Source organism: Podarcis raffonei, chromosome 16 (genome assembly GCF_027172205.1).
Source record: "Podarcis raffonei isolate rPodRaf1 chromosome 16, rPodRaf1.pri, whole genome shotgun sequence".
NCBI classification, from domain to species: Eukaryota; Metazoa; Chordata; class Lepidosauria; order Squamata; family Lacertidae; genus Podarcis; species Podarcis raffonei.
The window spans coordinates 7,979,980-7,996,573 of NC_070617.1; the positions used below are offsets into that span (position 1 = coordinate 7,979,980).

A 16,594-nucleotide genomic window follows, 5' to 3' on the forward strand; every position below is an offset into this window, starting at 1 on the left:
GCAAAAATCTGGAGAAGTGTGGATTTCAAAGGATAGCTGTGCAAAATTAAGGAGGTTCGCCTACAGATCGAGGTAAACAATAATACCCCTCCAATCACCATGAAGGTGATTTATCAAGTAACCATCATCTGTGGCCTTGATAATGTCAGGTAACTGATAGGCGGATGGCTGCACCTCCCTGCCAGATTTTCCCCACAGGAAATGCACCACCCTGCAGGACTGAACTCTCTGCTCATCAGCTGATGAGTAGGGGTTAAGTCTTGGTGCTTTAGTTGCATACCAGTTTTCTGGAGAAGGAGGCGGAAGGGGCAATTTCAGCCCATACACAATCTAATCCTTTCCCCTGTGCGTCAAGTTGATATCGATGCCAGTGACGTCAAATGATTGACATGGGGATGTGGTTTGGGGGAAGGTGCCACTGGAATTATTGAAAAAGATTTTTCCATCTTCCATCATGTTATTTATTATGACTATGACAGATCAACACAGCTATCCACCTGTCTATCTAATATACCCAGTTTGGCCTAAAAGGCCATTTCCCCCAATCCACACCCCCATGTCAATCATTTGGCATCACTGGCATCAATATCAATTTGATGGACAGGGGGAAGGGTTAGATTGTGCATGGGCTGAAATTGCACCTTTTGCCTTCCTTCCCAGAAATCGCGTGGCGGCAGGAGGCCCCATTAGCTAAAGTGGTACCTCAGGTTAAGAACAGTTTCAGGTTAAGAACGGACCTTCAGAACGAATTAAGTTCTTAACCTGAGGTACCACTGTATTTTGGTTCAGACCAGAGGTCCATCTATGCCAAACATCCTCTTTGCACCCAGCTGTCTCCCAAAAGCCCATCAGCACTGGCAGTGCAATGAATCACCGAGACCTTGGTTCAGATCAACGGCCCAGCTATACTCAGCAATTTTATTCCGACCAGAGGTCCATCTATATACTAACATCCCTCTTTTTCTGTTCGCCAATTGTCTCCATCGACAATGAAGTTAACCATTGAGGCTTTGGCACTGCTGTGCCCTTTGTCTGTAATATCTGGTACTGCTGCCCCCTCTTGGAGGCAGGATACTGGGTTAATGCTTTTTTGTTTAAAGCATAGCTGGTGTGTAAGGTTTTTTTTAATACACCCTGGCCGCTCTGGCTGCCCATACCTTGGGCCTTACACACCAGCGCAGAGCGTGGGCGATGCTCTGCATCACCAGCAGGAAGAACGAGAAGGACCATGAGGCGCATCCTCTGGTTTTGCAACGGCTTGCCTGCTGATGCCAGGTGAGTTGCAGAGGAGGAACGCCCCAAAAAGAGTGTCTGAGCCACAGGAGGGGAGGGAATGTTTCTCTCTAAAAGGAAGTTGGGACTGGCCTCGTGACACAGGCATTGGGTGGATTCAAGAGGTGGGTGGTTTCTAATCTCATATAGCCCAACTCCTGCCAGCGCTAGGACGAAACAGGCAGACGGACTCAGAAGTCTTTGGTCGACGAGAGACACACAGCCCACAACACAATCATGCCAGGTAAGGAATATCCAACACATCGCCGTCTGTTTGTTTATCGCATGGGGGAAAGGGCTTCTTTCTAAGGACCCTACGGCGAGACGCTGGTCTTCTTTCAGCCTGGAATGTAGCTAGGAAGTTTCTGAGGACGTGTCTCTACAGGTCTTGGTGGAGCAAGCGCCGTCGTCCGACTGACGTGCCAACGAAATGTCCCTGGGAAGCGAAAAGATCTGGGATGAAAGAGATGTGGGGGTTGGGATCAGAACTGGGGAAAGGGATAAAGAACCCAGAGGTGATATTAGGGTCTCACCAAACCACTGGGTCTTGACTCGAGTTGGGCTACGCTCAAAGTCTTGTGCGATCTCCTTCGTTTACTGGATTCCGGAAGCCCACCCATGTGTGCTAAAGTTATGCAGACCTATGATCTAAATCCTAACCAATCTGCGTCTGATGAGACCATCGGAATATAGGGAGATGTCTTCTACTGTCAGACCAAAACTGTTCACAGTTCCCAGCTTGGGGAAGGGAATCTGTTCCTCCCATCCCTTCCTGGAGATGTCTGCGATTAAACTGAGGACGTTCTCCATGAAAATCATCCCATCTACCCCTGAGATACAGCCTTTCCTCTGAACAAGTGCCCAACTCTTGCTTGGGAGCACCTCTCGGCTGGATCACGTCCAGTCCAGCATTCTTAGCAAGAATCCATCCACTATGTGGTCAGCTGATGGCCCATGAGTGATGTGCTCTGGTACAAGGCAGCTTCCTAACTTTTTAAGCTTTGGTATAAGAGAGACTGAGCAGCTTCTGAATACCCGTTACTGGGATCCACAGGTGGGGCTTGTGTTCGAATCCTGGTTGTGGGTTACCTGCAGGCCTCTGGTCGGCCACTGTTTGAACAGGATGCTGGACTAGATGGGCTCTTGGCCTGATCCAGCAACCGGCTCTTAAGGACAGGCATTCTGCGCAGAGATCTTGCACTTCTCCACATTTTGCAGTGCAGCGATGTGTCTGAAAAACACACTCGTCAGGGTGAAGCAAGTGTATAAATGTGCATAGCACATCTGCGAAGCTGGCTTGACAAAGATGGCTTGACGAAAAAAATGTGTGTATCGGGAGAAATCTTTAGGAAATGGCTGGTGAGTTTTCAAGAGGATTTTAAAAGGAAGCTTCAACCAGATGTGGAAATATGGAGAACTTTAATACTGGGAAAATAAGAAACTGAGAAACAGGGAAGCCGACATGTTTGCTTATCCCCAGCCATGGCTAACCGCTTTTTGAAAACATGGATTTCCATAGGGTCTAAGTGCAACTTGTTTGGTCTGAACCCAACCCATTGCTCTTGGCCACCTGTCTGAGATGATGATGATTGAAAGGGCACCTTGGTTTAGGTGCCCCCTTCCCAAGGATGAAAGGCAGCTGCCTGTCTATATCAGATTAGGTTTAGTGGTCCTAGGACAGCCTAAAAAAGGAGTGCCTTTTAAGCCACTTGGATGACTTTTAAGACATCTGAAGGCAGCCCTGTGTGGAGAAGTCTTTCAATGTGTACTGTTTTATTATGTTTTTATGTATGTTGGAAGCCACCCAGAGTGGCTGGGACAACCCAGTCAGACAGGCAGGGTATTATTATTATTATTATTATTATTATTATTATTATTACACATTGATCTAAGTCCCACAGAACAGAGCTGGACTTTATTCCCAAGTAAGCATGCCCAGAATCATTGCAGAATAATTGAATTGGTCCATCTAGCTGAGGGCTTTCCCCACCATGGTGGCCTTCAGACATTTTGGACTACAACTCCCATTAGCCTCAGACAACAGTCAGGACAGATGATAGCGGAAGTTCAACACCACCAGGAGGATGCAGTCTGACCTTAAGATGCCAGATTTTGAACTCGGGACCTTCGACATGCAAGGCAGATGTCCGACTACTGGGTACAACTCTCTTGCCCACAGAAGGTGCCAGGATCAATACCCCATGGCTTTTCCAGGTGGGGCTGGGAATGTCTCCTCCCCGAAGCCTTGGAGGGCAGCTGCCAGACAATACTGAACAAGATAGATCAATGGTCTGACTCTGTATGAACATACCTTCCTATGTTCAAAGGAGCACACACTTTTCAGAAAGAGGCTCAGTGACGAACTGTCGAAACAGCCGACGGGAGGGAGGGAGGGAAGGTTAAAACACTGCGACAAGTTTCAGCTTGATTGACCAAATACGAACAATCACAGCCCAGCAATAATACTTAGAGACTTCTCTGTGGACTGTGTCTGAAGTTCACAGCCTCTCCTCTAAGAAAGTTTGCCTACACCTCTGTACTGAATGAATCTTTTTCAATGTGGGTCTGCCAATAGCTCTGTGGGACATTTCATGTAAGTTCTGAAAGCTGACGTCTTGACAGCCAGGAAGGAAGCTTCTACGCAGACGTCCACATCTGGATATGCATCCAACCATCCTAAAATAAATAGCCAACACCATCTAGAGATCCCCATGTTTCAGGAAGCAGTGTCAGAAGTATAGCTTCCATAAGCGAGTTTGTTTCTCAGCTCTTGACCATCTCCAAATTGGGATTTTCAAAAAGACAGGGCAAAGGCGTTTGAAAGGTCCACTAGGAAAACAAGGAGCTTCCATAACTCAGCGGAAGAGGATGACCTTTGGAACTGGAATGATGAGGAGTAGACATGGGTAGTGGTGGTTTCCAATTCAGTTCAAGTTTAAAGGCAAGCTGATCAGGTTTGCGGCTGCTGAAATGATCTGAGAATTGAAATGGAGCTGTCTTTCGCAACTGAACTTTCTCTGAATTTTGCAATGCAGTTCTCCAACCAACCAAGGTTCACCAAAAAAATCTTCTATTAGGGCAAAGTGTGCATGGAAGTTGATGCCTTGATGAAAATAACTTAGAAGAATGCATTCTATTAGGGGAAAAGGCTTACAAAAATGTGTAGCTTTGTCAAAACTGTATATGGAAAAAAAAATGTAATTATTAGGTGAAATCCACTCTAAAATGCTTGTGGGTTTTCACGAGGTTTTTTTTAATTGCTGCAGAAATGTGGAGACTCAAATTTCAAATTGGAAAAATGAGGATTCCAAAAATGAGTAACTTAAACTGACAAATCCTTCCATTCCTAGTTGGGCAAAAGTATAAATTTCAGTTCCTCTTGCTTTCTCCCATTTCCAATAGCTACTGCCCTTCCTCTCATTAATTCGTTGATTTTTTTCACAATCATTTATTACCCCAGAAAGTTGCCTTGAGACCCAATCATGAAGATGTGGTGTACACATATTTAAAATAAATGAATTCTCATTTGAAAAAAGAATGAGTCAGGGACAGATAAGTGTGTAGGCAGCCACCCAATTTGCAATGGGTCTTCAGCCACAGAATAAACAGCCAGAATGACACAACTTTGGGGGATCTAGTATTATTTATTTTTTAAAATGATTGCTTTTATCATCAGGCGGTACACCCCCAAAAGTAAGGTTAAGGGTTCGGGTTGGAACACAGCATATTTGTTCCTGGCTGGGATGAATTGGAAGCAGTAATTGAAACGTTCCCAGGCCTGCAGGAATCCAGCCGGTTATACTGCCTCAGCAACCTGGTTAAAATTGCTGATGAGCTCTAAATAATAAACTGGAATTTGGAAGAGGGCTTCCCGGGCAGCAACGTGCCAGGAAATACAGATTCGTAGGAAAGAGGAAGGCACCTTTAAGCATGTTCAGAGTGCTGAACCCTCTTCCTTTGAGGAGAGAGGACTCCCACCCATCACAGGTAGCGATGGCAGGAGGATTCCAGGTTAGGAAAACTCTTGCTATGCTCAGAAGAGAACCTCCATGTTCTAAGGCAGTCTACCGCTGAACGCTAAACGCTGGGAACAACCAAGGGTCTGAATCATGTGTCCTTTGGAACTGCAAGCGGGGAGCGTTGCTGTCATGCGCCCTGCATTGGCTTCCCATCTGGTTGGCTGCTGCGAGGACAGGGTGCTGTTCCAGACGGGCCTTTGGCCTCATCCTGCTGCCAGGTTCTTGAAAATCAAATCAACCTTGTGAGAGCTTGCCAGACCAGGTGGGAAGGAACGGAGAAACCCATCGAGGGTGTGACATGGGCAAGCCCTTTCTTGCTCAGTCTGCTAGGTACAAAACGCCTTTGAAACCTCACACACCTGGGCTGCTCCTCCTCACCCGGCTTATCTGTGGGAGAAAACATTTCCTGCGTCTCTCTGATCCATTTGGAATGTCGGTGTGCCAAATTCTGCCCTAAGCAGGTGCTTTTGTGCCATCAGCCGGTGCCCAGAGACATCCAGGCGGTACCATGTTGGATAACACCCCCCCCCCCCGTTGCTAGAATTAAAGGAGACAACTTATTTGTGTTTCCTCTCGCGCATGTGCGGCTAATTTGCAGGATGCCGTCATCTGCATCAAAACATTCCTCTACAGAGTCAGGATGGGCCGGAGAGACCAGATCCCTGGCGGTTGGGCAAGAGTTTTAGGAACCTGTCCTGGTACCCTATCGTGGTGGGTGGGGACGGCCTCCCACGCTTTCCTGCCTTATCACCCCAGAGCAATGCAGCTGGCAGTGACGTGTCACATATATGCACTTGCAAGTGGGGTGGCATCTAAGGGCAGGAGGAATTCCAAGGATGGGGCAGAAAGGGCTGCAGGGCACCTGTTGTTGTTGTTGTTTAGTCGCTTAGTCGTGTCCGACTCTTCGTGACCCCCTGGACCAGAGCATGCCAGGCCCTTCTGTCTTCCACTGCCTCCCGCAGTTTAGTCAAACTCATGCTGGTAGCTTTGAGAACACTGTTGAGCCATCTCATCCTCTGTAGTCCCCTTCTCCTTGTGCCCTCAATCTTTCCCAACATCAGGGTCTTTTCCAGGGAGTCTTCTCTTCTCATGAGGTGGCCAAAGTCTTGGAGCCTCAGCTTCAGGATCTGTCCTTCCAGTGAGCACTCAGGGCTGATTTCCTTCAGAATGGAGAGGTTTGATCTTCTTGCAGTCCATGGGACGCTCAAGAGTCTCCTCCAGCACCTTAATTCAAAAGCATCAATTCTTCGGCAATCAGCCTTCTATATGGTCCAGCTTTCAGCCTTTTTATGGTCCAGGGCACCTGGATGGGGTCAATTTGACGGCGAAAAATCTCCATGTGAAGCTTGGCCAATAGGGTGGAATATCCACCCCAAAGCAGAACATCCCTGCCAGGGAGACGAGTGGGAAATGATCGCATTCAGAATTTCTGCCATGTTTTGCAATGGTTATTTTATGAATGGATCCCAGGTTATTTTATGAATGAATCGCCGTGGTCATTATGTGAATGAACCCCTGTGGCTCATTTATGAATGAATCCCTACAATGTCTTAGGATACTTTTTTTGTAATGGTAACAAAAATGCTGAAGAGACCTGCTGAGAGTTCTTCCCTCGCCCCTTCTTCACTTCCATCAGTTTATTCTGCTGATGGGACATTTGGGAAGGAGTGATATTGAAATCTTCCCAAAAGGTCTAAGCGTTGTTTTGGATTGGGACTGTAGGCCGGAAGAGTTTAATTTGGGGAGGGCGGGGGACCAAATTGCTAAACAGGTGGTGATCCAGAAATGTCATCCCGCCTTTAATTTAATCAGCATTTTGTTACTTTTAAAATAATAATAATAAGATAAGAATCATATCCCAAGAAACATCTGATTAAGACTGTTCCTACCACCAGGCCAGGAACTTTTTCAAAGCCTGAGGGCCACCTTCACTTCTGGGCAACTTTTGAGGGGCCACATGTCAGTGGTGGGTGCAGCCACAGGCAAAGTGGGTGGAGCAATGGGTGCAAATTTTACCTCTGTAAAATAGACTAGAATCTACTCAATTTTCTATCTGGGCAAGCAAGAAGCAATTGCTATGTTTTTATGATGTTTATATTAATGCTTTTAAAATGTAATTCGCTTGAAGACCTCTGGGTAACAATAACTAACATGCCTAATTAATACTAATACTTTTAGTACTATACTATATTAATACTACGCCTGGATTGCTCTGGTCCATGGGGTCGCGAAGAGTCGGACATGGCTAAATGACTAAACAACATACTATACTATACTATACTATACTATACTATACTATACTATACTATACTATACTGGTACCTTGGAAGCTGAATGCCTTAGCTCCCAAACAAATCAGCTCCCGAATGATCGAAACCTGGAAGTGAGTGTTCCAGTTTTCAAACGATTTTCGGAAGCCTAACGTCCGGCGTGGCTTCCGTGGCTTCCAATTGGCTGCAGGACACTCCTGCAGCCAATCGGAAGCCACGCTTCAGTTTTAGAACAGTTCCGGGAGTCGAACAGACTCCCAAAATGCATTCTGTTTGAGAACCAAGATACGACTGTACAATACAATGCAATACAATACAGCTGCTGTTGTATTACTGCTATTACTGCTAATAGGAATATACCGTATTTTTTGCTCTATAAGACGCACCAGACCATAGGATTCACCTAGTTTTTGGAGGAGGAAAACAAGAAAAAAAATATTCTGAATCCCAGAAGCCAGAACAGCAAGAGGGATTTGGCTTCTGGGATAGCTGTGCAGCCTGCATTCGCTCCATAAGACGCACACATATTTCCCTTTACCTTTTAGGAGGGGAAAAGTGCATCTTATAGAGCGAAAAATACGGTAAGTATCAGAGTTCAAGGCCTGATTCCAGCCAGGAAAAGACACTCAGGGTGTGAGACAGTGAGGGACGTGGCTTGGCGAGAAGGCATGTGGCCTAGGGAGTATTCCAAGGGGGCCACATAGGGACAACTGGAGGGCTACATTAGGCTCATTCCTCTAGATCTTTTGCCTCTGCTGGAGATCAGAGCTGGTTGAGATCCCTGAGGCCTGTCTTGAGAGCCCCTAAGTTGCTCTGATTCTCACCCACCCCAAACTTCACTTAGGGGCAACAGAGAATTTGTTTCCCATTTCTGGTGCTTGAAGGAAAATTAAAGATGCCTGTCCCTTCGGGCAGAATTCGCCCTGATTTCCACAACGAACAGGATGTCACTTACAGAGGAGATCTGAGTAAACAACTGCATCATTATGAATAAAAATAAATAAATCAAGAAGGTGACATCCAGATCAGGAAAGGTAAAACAACTAGGCCAACTCCCCCTTCTTATTCTATATTTTGTGGGAGGTTTTTTTCCTTCTTCTTCCTGGATGTTGGGACATCAGCTGTGACGTCAGCCCATCCTGAAAAGTGGAGAAACACTTAATGAGGCTTTTATTGCTTAACGACTTTGAGCACTTCAGGCTCCTCCCTCTTTCCTGGGAAAACAGCTCTGGACTTTGAATCTTTTCCAAAGGGCGTGCAATAAATCTAGTCAATTTGATAACTGTTAATAGCCATGCTGTATGGATTATTCCTAGCAACTCCACAAATATGGCCCTCAGTGTCTCTTTGACTGGCCCTCAGAACTCTCTCTCCAGCACTGGCCTATGTCCACGCTTGAGTTTTTGAGTATCTTTTTTATAATATACTGAAATAAAACAGATACTTAATATAAAAAAAGAACAGAGGCAGGAAGGATGAAAGAAAGAATGAAAAAGAGAAAGAAAGAAAGAAAGAAAGAAAGAAAGAAAGAAAGAAAGAAAAGAGAGAGATAAGATTAAAATTCTTTCAGTTCCTGCAGTTAAATAAAGTACAGTATTCAGTCATTAGCATTCAAACATTCTATATTTTATAAACCAAGCTGGCTGCCAATTCTTCTTATCAATGATAGCATCATTTTATCTTCTTTGCAAACCACTGAGGGTTTCCATTTCTGTTTTAACAATAAATTGGTGTATAAAGTAAAGGTAAAGGGACCCCTGACCATTAGGTCCAGTCGTGGACGACTCTGGGGTTGCGGCGCTCATCTCGCTTTACTGGCCGAGGGAGCCGGCGTACAGCTTCCGGGTCATGTGGCCAGCATGACTAAGCCGCTTCTGGCGAACCAGAGCAGTGCACAGAAACGCCGTTTACCTTCCCGCCGGAGCAGTACCTATTTATCTACTTGCACTTTGACGTGCTTTTGAACTGCTAGGTTGGCAGGAGCAGGGAGTGAGCAACGGGAGCTCACCCCGTTTGAACCGCCTACCTTCTGATCGGCAAGCCCTAGGCTCTGTGGTTTAACCCACAGCGTCACCCGCGTCCCAAATTGGTGTATAAATTTTACCCAATAAAATAAAATAAATAAACAGGCTCCCTCGGTGGGAGCCCTGGGCTTAAAGCACCTGTCTTCCCCCCATGAATCCTGGAGCTTCACCTGTCGCAGAGCTGCAAATCTCTGCATATCCTGGGGGAACCTGCATGGAATCTGCAGCTCCCAGAATTCCTTGGGTGAAAGGCCATTTGCATCTAATGTTCTTTTGATGTACAGTGACCTTGGTCTCTCCAACGCCCTCGTTCAGTCGCTTCAGTTTTCCCAGCCTTTCCAGGCAGCTTCCACACCCAAGGATGGGATGGAATGAGCGATAGGAAGGTGAGATTTCAGGACACAGCGGATTCCAACACGGCGGGTGCCTTTTTATCAACCCTGTGCTGCCGATGTGCCTTGCAAGGATAGCCCATAATTGCGGCTTTTGCCTGGCACCACTCCTCCTTCTCACCCTCCTACGCCCGCTCTGATTGGCTGGGAGGGAGCGGCATTCCATTCCAACGAAGGTCTGGCGACTGGTTCGGCGGATTTCGCTCCCGGCACCCGCCTCACTGGGGCTAGGCAAAGCTCCTGCCAAAATATAATTATCGTTAATTGCCTGTGCTGGAGTGTGGGTGTTGCGACCTGGAGGGGAAGGAAGGAAGGAAGGAAAGATAGGCAGATTGCAGGGCAGAAGGATGGATCCTGCAAACCGGTTGGCTTGCATTCCTAGGAGCAGCCACTGGAGGTCGCTGTGCAGGAAAGACGGGAGACCGTTCAGAAGGCAAGGCTCCATGCAAACTCAGTGGTTGAACATTTCCTGTGCATGCCAGGGGGTGACCTGGGGAGACTTATGGAGGCCAGGTTAAGAGACTTAGAGGGCCGCATTCGACAACCTGGCCTGAAATTCCCTGACCCTGATCTAGATACCTATTTGAGGAGACAATGTTAGATTTGGGACATCATTTCGGGAACTTTCAATGGCCGTAAAGAGACAAAGGAGGTTATGAAACTAATACAGGGAATATTGTTGCACATCAAAGTGCTGCATCTCTGACTGGTGTGAGATTTCACGGGTTCCACGCTCTCACTCAGAGTCTGCGTTTCCTTTTGAAAATCAGGCACAGCCAAGACTGTGGTGTCTTTATGATATATGGGTTATTCACACATATGTACAACCTGAACCTATGATGGAGGGGTTTACAGCATTAATACCCCCAAAAGGGTCCTTCTGTGTCGCCTAACTCCTCATTCTCTAAGCTCTGTTGTGGGAGAGGGACCCCACCCATTTGCCGTCTCATACCAACTGCCCTTGATCCCTTTGTTCTCTTAATGGCCCGTCAGCCAGGGGATTAACAAACGAGGAAGGTAGCTTGATTTAATCAAATGTTAACACTTGCTGATTCCGGGGATTAGAAGTGTCTAGCACACAGTTTAGCTCCCTAAGACCTAATTAGATTCTAACACTAGCTAGAGCCAAGGATTATAGTTGTCTGGCACTCACAAACTCATAACAATATGTTGGTTGCTCAAGGATCTTCCAGCCAGGAAGTGACTTCCACCATTGGAGATATCCATCTCCCTGCAGAATGATGCAACATCAGGGCACCCTGAGATAACCCTGGTTGCTATGAGTCTTTCCAGCTCCCGCTAAAAACATTCTTGTTTCAACAGGCCTACCCAGACATGTTGGATGATGACGCATGTCAACATGTTTTTAATTTATTCTTGGTTGCTTAATGCTCCAAATAGTTTTTACTGTTTTTGCTCATAATGTTATCGTTTTATTCTCTTTGTGAACTGCACTGCGGGCTGGTTTTCTTTACGATCAAGTAGTCTGAAATGAATAAAATAAGCAATCATCCCCTGCAACACAGTTAGCACAGTTGTCAGTGGTGATAACAATGCCAAGGTGGCAGGTTTGATCCCTGTAAGAGACAACTGCATATTCCAATCCTGGTCTGACTGCACTGGCTACCGATTAGTTTCCGGGCCCAATTCCAAGTGCTGATTTCGACCTATAAAGCCTTAAATGGCTCAGGACCGCAATACCTCAAGGACCACCTCTTTCAGTATGAACCTACCCAGACCCTGAGATCATCTTTTGAGGCCCTTCTTTGTGTGCCTCTTCCTCGAGAGGTCAGGAGGGTGGCAACACGAGAACGGGGCCTTCTCTGCAGTGGCTCCCTGCCTGTGGAATGCTCTTCCCAGGGAAGTTTGCCTGGTGTCTTCATTATACACCTTTAGGCGCCAGGCAAAAACATTCCTTTTTAACCAGGCCTTTGCTTAACCAATCAACATCCTGGTTCCTTGTCCCTCCTGCCTTTACAGCAGTAGCTACTTATATTCATGCAAGAAAGTCGGGAATGCATTTTTTGCTTCAATTAGGTACACATAATTATGTACTATATTTTGTCACAAACAACTACATTTTATTACATAGGGGAAGAGATCTATTTTAGTGATACTTAAGACAACAACCTGTGGTGTACCTAAAGACTGGTGAGAATAAAAGCAGTTTTTTAATACCTACTGTTTCACTAAAGGACTTTCGACTTGGTGCGCTCATTTACCAAAGACGCGCTGCACCAGCGGCGATGCTTGTCAGACTCAACGACGGTGCTTGTCATTCTCAACGGCGCTGTGCACGCAAAATTAACTAAATTTGGGGGCCCTGGGCAGATCTTTGCACCCCGGCGGCGCATATGTTAAAGACGGCCCTGTGTGAAACCCTTTAAAGAATGGCTTATGTACTAAATATCATGGGTGGTATAAGGTACGGGGTATCTTTGGGTTCCCAGATGTTGCTGGAACAGATCTCCTATTTCCCCTGGCATTCTGAGCTACATCTGGAGGCTCCAAGCTTCCCCACACCCGGGGAATATGTCCTGTCCATGAATTGGGAAGGGATGCTTATCGATGACGCACTTCCGTTTTTCCTCTAGGGTGCAAGGGAGGAGGAACCAAAGGTGGAGACATCATGGGCGGGGACCCCTCTGAGCTGGAGTGGGCCATCCAGACGCTGTCGAAGAACTACGATAAGTACGCCGGCAAAGGGTGCTGTTGCAGCAAGAAGCGGGGGATCAGCCAGGGTGGCTTCCGGAAGATGCTCAAGCATGAACTCAACCACATGTTGACGGTGAGATGAAGGATGGAGGGAGATTCAGAGGGACCTGTTGCTAAGTCAAACCGTCAGTCCATCTAGCCAGTGCCGGATTTACATATGAGCTAAACAAGCTATAGCTTAGGGCCCCATTCTCTTGCCCCCCCCCCAATTCACTATTAATATAAAGTTAAAGGTAAAGGGACCCCGGACCATTAGGTCCAGTCGCGGTTGACTCTGGGGTTGCGGCGCTCATCTCGCTTTATTGGCCGAGGGAGCCGGCGTATAGCTTCCAGGTCATGTTGCCAGCATGACTAAGCCGCTTCTGGTGAACCAGAGCAGCACACGGAAATGCCGTTTACCTTCCCGCCACAGTGGTAGGTTGGCAGGAGCAAGGACCGAGCAACGGGAGCTCACCCCGTCGTGAGGATTCGAACCGCCGACCTTCTGATCGGGAAGTCCTAGGCTCTGTGGTTTAACCCACAGCGTCACCTGTGTCCCTACTATTAATATACTTCTTCTTAATTGTATTTCAGTTCAACAATTGCTTTGATAAAATACGTATTTTGTTATGTGCAAATGGCTTTAGATACCTTTTAGGTCCATAAATTACCATATAGCATATATTCAACACAAAAAAACAGAGACAATTTGTTGTTGACAAAAGACAGCTGGACATATAAAGTGTCAGGAGTTCAGCCTACACTCGAGTAGGACCTTGGCAGAGACACATGCCTGACTGGCATGTTCTCTCCCTCCTGGTCTTTCGTTCGGAAGCTTCAAAAGCTTTCTTCTGCCCAAACATCACAGCGACCGATGCCAATCGACACCGGCACACTTAGGGATCCGCAGAGTTTGCGCATCATGTGTGTGACAGACCTCAGCAACTCGGCATTTTGGCTAATCTACTTTATTTACATTTAAACACACACGGAGCACTGCAACATCTCCACCATCAGACAGCAAAGAGAAAGAACAAAGGACAACAGTCCCACTTCACGGCACACAGTAACACAAACATCCTGTCTCCGTCACTTCCCACTCTGTGGAATGAAAACATACACAGTCATGTGATAGACAACAATCCCATGACTGCAGACATGGGGAATGAATCTTCAACATTACCTTCAGTAGCTTAGGGCCTTATCAAACCTAAATCTGGCCCTGTATCTAGCCCAGCTTTTCCGACACGGACTGGCAGTGACTCTCTCTCAGCAGCAGCAGTGTGCGGTGAAATTTTGTGCAGGGGGACAGATAGGGCCAGAGGTGCCAGCTTGTGAGGGGGTGACATTATGATGTCCCAACCTCGCAAACGTGAGCATCATGCTTCCTTCCCTAAGCTTAGGCAGAAGCTTCTTGGGCTTTGGGAAGGAGGCACCAGGGAATATTAAAGAGACTAGCCTAGCCCCTCTAGTCCATTGACCACATGCTCCTGGCCAGCATAGTAACAAGTTGATCTGCAAGTTGATTGGAAAGTGGGTGCAATATTTAGTCCAAGCGGCACCAAGAGGCTGGAATGTGGGGGGCGACAGAAAGCCAGGCAGCCTCCACTCTAGATGGGAAACCAACGAGAAGCAAGAATCTGGCATTTTCCCCAATGGCAAGCAGGTCAGCACTGAGATGGGGAGAAATGATAGTAATAACGTTTCATGGTGCCACAGCAAGTCAGGCAGGACGTGAATGGGGAAGCCTTAAAGGGGTACAAGCTACACAGCAATTAGATGGAAAGCAATGATAAGCAACAGAACGGTCACAAAAAGAATTTGTTGTTGTTGTTTAGTCGTTTAGTCGTGTCCGACTCTTCGTGACCCCATGGACCAAAGCACGCCAGGCACTCCTGTCCTCCACTGCCTCCCGCAGTTTGGTCAGACTCATGTTTGTAGCTTCGAGAACACCGTCCAACCATCTCGTCCTCTGTTGTCCCCTTCTCCTTGTGCCCTCCATCTTTCCCAACATCAGGGTCTTTTCCAGGGAGTCTTCTCTTCTCATGAGGTGGCCAAAGTCTTGGAGCCTCAGCTTCACGATCTGTCACAAAAAGAATAACCTGAACTATTTCACACTTAGGCTATGTTGCAAACCCAGCTACATTAGTGAAACAACGTTTTGAATGCGTTATAAACATGCAACACAAGATGGCGCTGGAGAGCAAAAAAAATTCTATGCTATTTTACATAGCGATTTTTTTTTGTTATAACGATTTAATTTCTGAATTACTTATAGTGTTTTTTCCCGACATCTAGTAAGGTGGACCTCTGCTTCCCAATGTGGTGGAAGTGTCTAGGCTCTTAGGCTCCAGGTCTCCCAGTCTCACTTTTCTGACTCGTTTCATTCCCCCTCTTCCCCCATCCAGGACACCAAGAACAAGCAAGCTGCCAACAAACTGATCTGTGACCTGGATGAGAATCAGGATGGACTCATCAGCTTCCACGAGTACTGGAACCTGATTGGCGGCATCGCCAGCCCAATCTCCTGCCTGATCCGACAGCAGGAGGAGAGCGTCAAGTTCACCAAGTAGAGCAAGAGAGAGAACGTCAGCTGCTCGCACCACCCCCAGCCCCTTCTATCTCTCCCCCCACATTCCGACTCCCTGCCTTAACTTTGCCGTCATTCCAGCTCCCCCTGCTGGCTGGGCTGCACATCACACGGCCCATCGCCATTTGGGCCTGAAAGCTGAACTCTACCATTCCTTTGGAAATTATCCGTCCACTTATTTAATTCTTTTCGACACCTGCAACTGGGGTATCGCGTCTGGGAGGGTGACGGGTGGTTGTGGGGTGGGGGTGGCCATGTTCCGTGGGGATCCAGCCGGGTGTCAGACTGTGAAGAGCATTGCAATAAAGCCTTGAGTCGGATCAGAGTGTCAGAGTGGTGCGATTGCCTCTCCCTTTTGGGGGTAACCTTTCTCGAGCAAGCTTCCGGTGCTCATTGAGGACACTGAATTCCCAATGAAACTTTTCTAGTTGCTACATTCTACTCCTGGGTGCTCCTATGCCAGGCAGACCCGAAGAGCCTATCCCTGCCCTTTGTCACCAGCTGAGATATGCAGTCCCTCAACCTGGAGGCTCCATGTAGCTAGTCTGGCTATTATCCGTCCAATGAGCTCCTCTTCCCCCATTGAGGTGTTCCCAAAGTAAAGGAAGGATTGAACTCTGATTAATAAGAATACACACAGAGGCTTGAACCAGCAAGACTCTGGGAAGGGTGCGTATAATAATCTCTCTGTCTCCAGCCCCTGGCCCAGGTCGTTTTATTCACAAAAGAGCTTTTTACAGAGTGTTCGTAAGAACCAATCAGATTTCTTCTGAGCATTTCAACAAAGCCTACGTGGGGACAAAGTTAAACTACCAAAACTAATTAAGCATGGGGCAAATAAAACAGAACTACAAAGGAGTGCATTTGGCAACCCCGGGACGTGATAAACAAGCAATGATAAGAACATGATAAGAAGGATGATAACATGATAAGAAGGATGGCCAGGAAGACAGCAATTATTATCACCTTCAGGTGAGATCTGTTTCCTGGCCCTAAAATTAACATCCTAAGATTAACATATCAGAAAAGCTACATCAAAGAAGCTGCCCACTGTCTTTGATGACCCAGGATGCCTGCCTGGCAAAGACTGGCAGTGTACATGACTGGTCAAGAAAGAGAAATGGAACAGGGATGCAGAGGTGTGGATTGATCAAGAATCATATCAAAATAGTTTAAACCCAGTCAACGCAATGCTTTCATTGCTGACACAGGCGGCTTACTCTATATTTGTTATAATTCCTCATAGCAATCCCACCTGATCACTACACCCATGCATTTCCCTGGCTCTCTCTCTCTTAAATAAAGCCATCTGAGATCACGGCGATCGGCAATA

General features: G+C 46.9%; 1 protein-coding gene across 2 annotated transcripts; it reads left to right on the forward strand.

Moving 5' to 3' along the window:
- Positions 1-1,369: 1,369 nt before the first annotated feature.
- Positions 1,370-15,586, forward strand: LOC128403715 (protein S100-A16-like). Of its 2 annotated transcripts, none has more exons than XM_053368745.1 (3): positions 1,370-1,516; positions 12,572-12,765; positions 15,080-15,586. In XM_053368745.1, the coding sequence occupies exons 1-3, from the start codon at positions 1,510-1,512 to the stop codon at positions 15,242-15,244; spliced, it is 366 nt and encodes a 121-aa protein (XP_053224720.1). In that variant the 5' UTR covers positions 1,370-1,509; the 3' UTR covers positions 15,245-15,586. The 2 variants fall into 2 exon arrangements, with proteins under 2 accessions (XP_053224720.1, XP_053224721.1); XM_053368746.1 differs by lacking the exon at positions 1,370-1,516 and adding an exon at positions 5,896-6,002.
- Positions 15,587-16,594: the final 1,008 nt, after the last annotated feature.

What these genes read in the sequence shown, in the direction of transcription:
- LOC128403715 (XM_053368745.1), top strand. An exon ending in AACTCAACCACATGTTGACG is followed by an intron (nt 12,766 to 15,079) that starts GTGAGATGAAGG and finishes TCCCCCATCCAG; the next exon opens with GACACCAAGAACAAGCAAGC.